This window comes from Pristiophorus japonicus, chromosome 11 (genome assembly GCF_044704955.1).
Source record: "Pristiophorus japonicus isolate sPriJap1 chromosome 11, sPriJap1.hap1, whole genome shotgun sequence".
In the NCBI taxonomy this organism is placed as follows: Eukaryota; Metazoa; Chordata; class Chondrichthyes; family Pristiophoridae; genus Pristiophorus; species Pristiophorus japonicus.
In genome coordinates this window covers 69,072,758-69,080,154 of record NC_091987.1, presented here as the reverse complement: position 1 = coordinate 69,080,154, position 7,397 = coordinate 69,072,758, and the positions used below count along the sequence as shown (strand labels likewise).

The 7,397-nt window shown below is 42.6% G+C and overlaps 1 protein-coding gene across 1 annotated transcript in view; it reads right to left on the bottom strand.

Annotated features, from left to right (window-relative positions):
- Window positions 1-1,653: 1,653 nt before the first annotated feature.
- Window positions 1,654-7,397, bottom strand: part of trim45 (tripartite motif containing 45) — a 32,803-nt gene continuing 27,059 nt past the window's right edge. Inside the window, exons 5-6 of the mRNA XM_070893492.1 lie at window positions 4,272-4,398; window positions 1,654-3,610 (exon numbers count right to left, since the gene is read on the bottom strand). Of these exons, the coding sequence (XP_070749593.1) occupies window positions 3,462-3,610; window positions 4,272-4,398 (276 nt within the window). The 3' untranslated portion in view covers window positions 1,654-3,461. The remainder of the gene's footprint in view (window positions 3,611-4,271; window positions 4,399-7,397) is intronic.

Here is a 7,397-nt window from a genome sequence, read left to right as displayed (position 1 = left end):
ACGTCGCGGATGCAGCAATGTGTGCTGCGAATTGTCAGACGCTGTATATGTTCCCTGATGCAGCCTAGAAGGTGAGTGCCGCTAAGAGCTTCACTGCGACGGGCAGCGCACTCCTGGTGCCAATGTGAGGCTGCAGGTCTTCCTGCAGGATATGGCACATCTCTGTAACTACCTCTTTCGTAAGCTCAGCCTTCTGACACACTGTTCCTTGCACAGGGCCAGGTATGTGCGTTGCCGCCGGTAAAGCTGTGGGGGGTATGGCCTCCTGCCCCGACGTCTTGGGGCTCTCCTCCTTCTGCTGCAGACATGGCCAACAGCCATTCTCTCTTCACAACGCATTGAGAGAGCATGTAGAATGTGATGCTGGCGAACTAGTAATGCCCCCATTAAAGTTTTAGAAGTAAGTTTCTCTCGAGCTCAACTGGTATGTCTGTCTACCGCTGCAAACTCGGAGGCTCATCACCATCCTGTGTGTAAACGTTGCACTGACTGTGACCTCTGAGGGAAGCGCATCCTCATCCCTTTAAGTAGCCACCAGTTAACGACTCTGCATGCCTGTACCGACTGGTTTTCCAGACGCTGATTGAGGCAGCCGTACCTAATTTACCGACCGGGACGCAAGCATGAGCGTTGCATCAGGACTGACGTTAGGATCGCACTGATAGTCAGCAGCCAGGCGCTACTGGTTTACACCCCCGGTGAGCCTTTAATGAATTTTCCGCCAGGGCACTAAATGCTGCGCGCCCAGTCGATAACCTCTTCCTCCCATTAACACCCCCTCTAGCCGCTAACTGAGGCATTAGACAACCGAAACTCCAGCACTTTTTCTTTAAATTGTGATTTTTATTTATTTTTTTTTTAAAAAAGGTCCATTTTCCATATGTGGATATAAGCACAGCCCAGAAATCAGAAGGATAAAAGGTAATTAATATTTTGAAATAAGTTTTATTAAATAGGTAAAACATTGAATTTGCATATTAGGTGCTATTTAAAAATCCAGCCTTTTAAATATCTGATGAACATCATAAGCAAATGAAAGAACAACAAAAATACAGATACAGCAAAAATCCCAATAGGTGAAAGAATTCCAGTGCTTCAACACAACACATGAAATTGCTTCAGGCTCGAAGAGCCAATTGTTTTTATTGGTCCGTAGCCTTGATTGATCAAAATACTCTGTAGATTTAGAAGATGTCAAAAAAAAATGTGTATATATAAGCAGCACGTTTTATTAATATGAAAAAGGTTGATTAAATAAAGCAATTTAGCCAATTTCTAGTGTATGTCACACACAAACAATACTTTTGGAAGCATAATCAAAAAAGTTGTGCAATTCCTCTAGCATCCCGTCACGTAAGAAGACACACTTATACTAATAACATTTACTCTAAACTTCTAATTATTCTTTGTGATCGAGAGAAAAACCACACAGAAAGAGAGAAAGAGGGATGCATATTGTCTGAAAGTCCAGGCTTTGCTAATTGTAGCAAAAATCAGGCGCCAAATATGGACCATGGTATATTACAGTAAATTAGATTTCAAATTGAACAAATTTGAAATTAAACAAAGTTTACATACAAAATAAATGACTAACAACACAAGTCATTGTAAAAATGCAAAATTCATTAACATACTCAACTTAAAATATGCTGTTTCGGATGCAAAATAAGTTTTGATAAATATTTGAAATTAGCACAAAACGATAATATATAGTTGCACATGATTATAAGAAATGTATTACTTTATTACTTGATATAGTTTTAATTCTGACTTCAGAAGTGAGGTCACTTAGGATGGTTTAAACGGCCATTCAATGCAGATCCATATTAATAAAGAGAAGCATTTGGGCCAAATGTGAATATCTACTATAGGCATATCTAAAAGGTAATCACATATAAGACACAATCCAAAAATTTTGTATATATTCCACAAATGACATATGCAATGTCAGTTTCATTTCACGTTATCCTTTCCCATATCCATATATTAAGGGACAAGCAGAATTTTAATCAGAAAAGTTCTGAGTGAAGCAATGATTCCCTTAGTTCAACTAAATCAGCTGTTCGTTGTCACCAAGATGTAACACATATAGCTCAATTCCCACATGGCAGTTCACACTTAATCTCTCTCAATCTACAATATTTTGTCTTGATCATCCCACCTCCGTTAGTCTTGAAATTATTTTTCTATGCACAATAGCATTAAAATGCATTACCTCTAGTTTAATTTAATGCCCTTAAACTAGATTTTTTTCCTTCACTTTGTTATTACAGTCTGTGGTATAGAATATTCATTTGTGAAGACAACAAAAGTGACATTCCTATTGCCTTTATGTTATTAATTGGATACGTGTTGGCTCAGTGAATTTTTAAGTTCCTTTTCTTTGAGATTTAACAGATAAATTAGTTATTTTGACAAGGCCCCCAAAGTAATCCATACAACATGTATTTATATAGCACCTTTAACGTAGTAAAACGTCCCAAGGTGTTTCACAGGAGTGTTAAGACAAAAAACATATTGACACCGAGCCATTTAAGAAGAAATTACTGCAGATGACCAAAAGCTTGGTCAAGGTTTTAAGGAGCGTCTTAAAGGAGGAAAGAGAGATATAGGGGCAGAGAGGTTTAGGGAGGGGGTTCCAGAGCTTAGGACCCTGGCAGCTGAAGGCACGGCCACCGATGGTTGAGCAGTTATAATAAGGGATGCTCAAGAGGGCAGAATTTGAGGAGCACAGATATCTCCGGGGGTTGTGTGGCTGAAGGAGATTACAGAGATAGAGAGGGGCGAAGCCATGGAGGGATTTGTAAACAATGATAAGAATTTTGAAATCGAGGCGTTGCTTAACCAGGAGCCAATGTAGGTCAGTGAGCACAGGGATGATGGGTAAACGGGACTTGGTGCGAGTTAACACTGGCTGGCAAGTTTGATATGACCTCAACTTTACGTAGGGTAGAATGTGGCAGGTCAGCCATATTGGAGTAGTCAAGTGGATGGATGAGGTTTTCAGCAGCAGATGAGCTGAGGCAGGGGCGGAGACGGGAAATGTTACGGAGGTGGACAGGGCGGTTTTAGTTATGCTGCAGATATGTGGCCGGAAGCTAATTTCAGGGTCAAATATGACACCTGGGTTGCAAACAGTGTGGTTCAGCCTCAGACAGATGCCAGGGAGAGGGATGGAGTCGGTGGCTAGGAAACGCAGTTTGTGTGGGGACCAAAGACAATGGCTTTGGTCTTCCTAATATTTAACTGGAGAAGATTTCTGCTCATCCGGTACTGGATGTCTGACATTAGTATTCTGTTCTTATCTTATGAGAAAGACTATACCAGGCGTCAAACTAGCTAAGCTTTAATTAACCCTCAACATCCGAATTTTTGCTAAGTTGGCTGAACTTCAGTAAGTTACTTCACTGCTAAAAATTCTACGATGAATCTTAGGTTTGCGGTTCCCTTGTCTTGAATTGTTAAAGAGCAACAGTCCTAACCAGGCTCCGGTACGAGTTGCCATTTATTGCTCCAGAGCATTCCGAATTTTCAGTCAACTTTCCACAACAGGACCAATGCGATTGGCCAGGGTGATTTTTGTGTCCATGTCCGCAGCCTTGATATCCACCTGCCAATTAAAGGCAAAGCGCAGAATTTCTCAATACTGTAGACACAGTAATGATCGTAAACTTCACATAATGCCGTGTCAGAAACAACCCTTTATCGCACAACATGCATTTTTACCTTCTTTAAAAGGCAAATATTTATACCCAAGATAGCCCAATCCTATAATCTTAACTGTACTGTCCACATGTTGTTCCTTTGTGTTGTGGATGGAGCACCATACAGAAATAAGTCATCCCATCTCGGTGTCCATATTGAACCACTTAAGAATTGTTTCAAAATCTACAAAGGCTCCTTTTCTTGGCTAGGTAATGCCAAACGGTCACACTCGACAAAAATAAACAGGAAGGAATAAAACACTTATTCGGTTTCTAATATTATTTCAGCTGTTTCTAATTTTTCTGTTACTGTTTCTGAATTTATATGGATTGTCTGGAGAAGTGAGCCAATGCTGCTGTCCTTCGTGAACTTTTAAATCAATAATTTATTTACAGTCCATTAAGTGTTAAATTTTGATCATTAAGCTTAGTTATAAAGGCTTTGAATAATACATTTAAAATCAATTTGACAAGTGCAATTTTGAATCATAGTATGATATATACAAAAAAATACATATTCTAATGTCTTTGGGCCATTATATGGTAGAGATGTTCTATTAAACTCACCAGGCATTGTACCTCTGCAACCACAACGGACATCTTTTTGTCCACCACTGGAACAAAATGTGCAGCAGTGGAATATACCAGTGTGCTTACGGAATTTACTTGTTACTGTTATAGTGAATGGAGATCCCTAGAAGGCAACAGGTTATTAAAGATACATTTTACACAATATATATATATATATGTAGAAAAATACAAATTCATTTTTAAAAATTCAATGCAAACACACAATAGCAAAGCAAGTAAAAATGTTTTTACTAAAATCTATTTAGCGCCTTAATGCACAGAAGCGACCAAATGTACAGCTACTCGACTGACAAGCACGTTTCAATTATAGTGGCCTCTCCTAGTCACATCAATGATACTCAGGGTACAATAGGGTCATGGTTATGTTACTTTACTGGTAATCTAGAAACCTGGACTAGTAATTCAGAGAGTGCGAGTTCAAATCCCACCATTGCAGTTTGAGAATTTGAATTTGCTTTTTGTTTTAAATCTGGAAAGCTCAGTAAAATTGACCATGAAGCTGTCAGAGTGTCGTAAAAACCCATTAGGGAAGGAAATTTCCCATACTTACCCGGTCTGGCCTACGTGACTCCCGTCCCACACCAATGTGGTTGCCTCTTAACTGCCCTCTGAAGTGACCTAGTAAACCAATGTATCAAACTGCTTCAGCAGTTCAAGAAGGCAGGGCTTGTTAGACCGACGGGTATAGGTTAAAACTAATAGATTTATTTACAGTATACACACAGAAGTGGAAAGACACTGATAGTACAAATACATAGAAAACAATATAGAATCAGTCCGCAAGGTAGAAAAATACACCTTTTTAGAACACAAGAGCCAGTTTTGCAATGGTGCGTTCAGAGAATCAGGTAACTAAGTCCGAGTGCCTAGGCTACAAGCCACCGAGTTAAATCATATATTTGAGGTGACACGAAGAGCATGCGCACGCCTTTTTAAACCCCTTAATTGCAGGCGATTTTATTTAATGAGGTCCCATAAGGAAATCCACAAGGGTTGAGCCTCACTCCTGTAGCATTGCTTGCGAATTTAAAACTGATGCTTTTGGGCTTCAGTGCTATGGCTTGAGATCTTGAATTCCTAAAAGTGTAACTGAGAGATTTCTACAGCAATACAATTTGATTTTGGATTGACTTTTCTTACTGCATTATTTTGTTACATTACTTTCTTTTGCTGTTTGTTGCTGGAACGTTGCATTAAATCTAAATTTAAATTATCTTATACCAAAATAAACAAAACACAAGAGCTGTATTGGAAGATAAGAGAACTAAGTGAAGCTTACAAACTTAAAATGGCTACAGTGAAAGACCAAAATGGTCAAATAATTGAAGACGAACAGGAGCAAGTGGTGAAAAGAATATTTTGACGATTTATCCAATGTGCAGAGCATGGTGTAGGATTCAGTTCTGCAGAAACCATCCTGTAGAGTTAGGAACCCACGGCAGACAGATCGCCAAGGCAACACTGCGGAGACATTCCACATTTGACGGGATGTGGGCGTCGCTGGCAAATCCAGCATTTATTGACCATCCCTAGTTGCCTTCGCTCCTTGGTGCCGCTCGGTCAAATGCTGCCTTGATGTCAAGGGCAGACCCTCTCACCTCACCTTTGGAATTCAGCTCTTTTGTCCATGCACCATCAAATGCACCCAAGTGGCTTTGGGGGCAGTGTATACGAATCCTGAGATTTTTCGTAACCGCAAAGGCTACCACTCACTTAAAGTGCAATTGGCGTGTGACCACACACAGCGAATTCTCAATGTCAATGCCCGCTATTCTCGTAGCAACCACGCCTCCTTCATCCTGCACCAGACTGGTGTGCCAGCACTCTTCCAACCACCACATCAAGTTCGAAGGTGGCTGCTCGGAGATAAGGGCTAGCCGCTCTCCACCTGGCTCATGACTCCCCCCCGCAACCCCACACTCGTGCTCAGCACTCATATAATGAGAGCCATGCTGCCACCAGGAACATCATTGAGCAGACCATCGGCCAACTGAAGCATCGGTTCCGCTCCCTTGACTGCTCGGGAGGAGCCCTCCAGTACTCGGCTGAGCGGATGTCTGAGCGGAGTGGTGGTCTGCTGCATGCTCCACCAGTTGGCCACCATGATGGCACAGCCCTTGCCACTAGGAATTGCGGGACCATGTCAGAAGGAGGGCGAGGAACAGGAGGGAGGGAAAAGGCAGCCAGTCAATCGGCCTTCTAGCTCATCAGATTCTGATTCGCTTGAACAAAACCCCAGATCCCCGTAGCTCACCACATTCCCATCATGCCATCCCCGTCATAATCACAGCTTCCTCCTGGGTACAAAGCTGAAATCGGAGACACCACAAAAGATTCCAAATACAATTTATCTATAAATCATCTGACACAAATTTACATGAATACTATTAACTAATCATCCTTTTGTGTGCCCTTTCCTGATCTAGTGCTCCTATGCAGTGCTCCCCCAGTGGCTGCAGCATGGCTGGTGGAGGGCTGCTGAATTTCCATGCGGCAGACTTCAGGTGGCCTTGTAGGACGCCCTCGGCCAGCTCTGGCCTAGAAGGTCCGGCTGTAGACAGCACCACCTCGGCAGGGGCGGCAGCAGTCTGTGCTGGCTGGCTGACGGGCAGCTGCAAGGGCAATGGCAGAGTGGCGGTAATAGGAATGCTGTCATCCTGAGAGAGGACAGCAGGTTCCTGCTCCACTGGCCCAGTGCCACTCTCCCAGGGCAGTGCCTCAGCATTCCGAGCAATCCGTTGGAGCAGATTGGTGGCCTACTGCGACATCGTGAAAGCCGCAGTTGACGGTGGTAAACCTAGCCATTATGGCAGCAGTCAGATCTTGGATGTCTGCAAGCTTAGACTGCATGAGAGCAGTCTGAGCTTCCATTGTAGCACTGAGATGTTGGGTCACTTCTGCGTGTGCTGCAATATCACTCATCATGCGCGCCATCATGTCTCTCTGGGAGTGCACCGTCCTATTCAGACTGGAAATCCTGGGCTTCATGCTCTGCGCAGAGCCCCATGCAATGTTGGAGCTAGATTCCGCCACGCTCCTTGCCATTGTCGGGAGGCTCTCTGGCAGCCTTGCCATTGCACGCATCATTTCCGTGTGCATGTT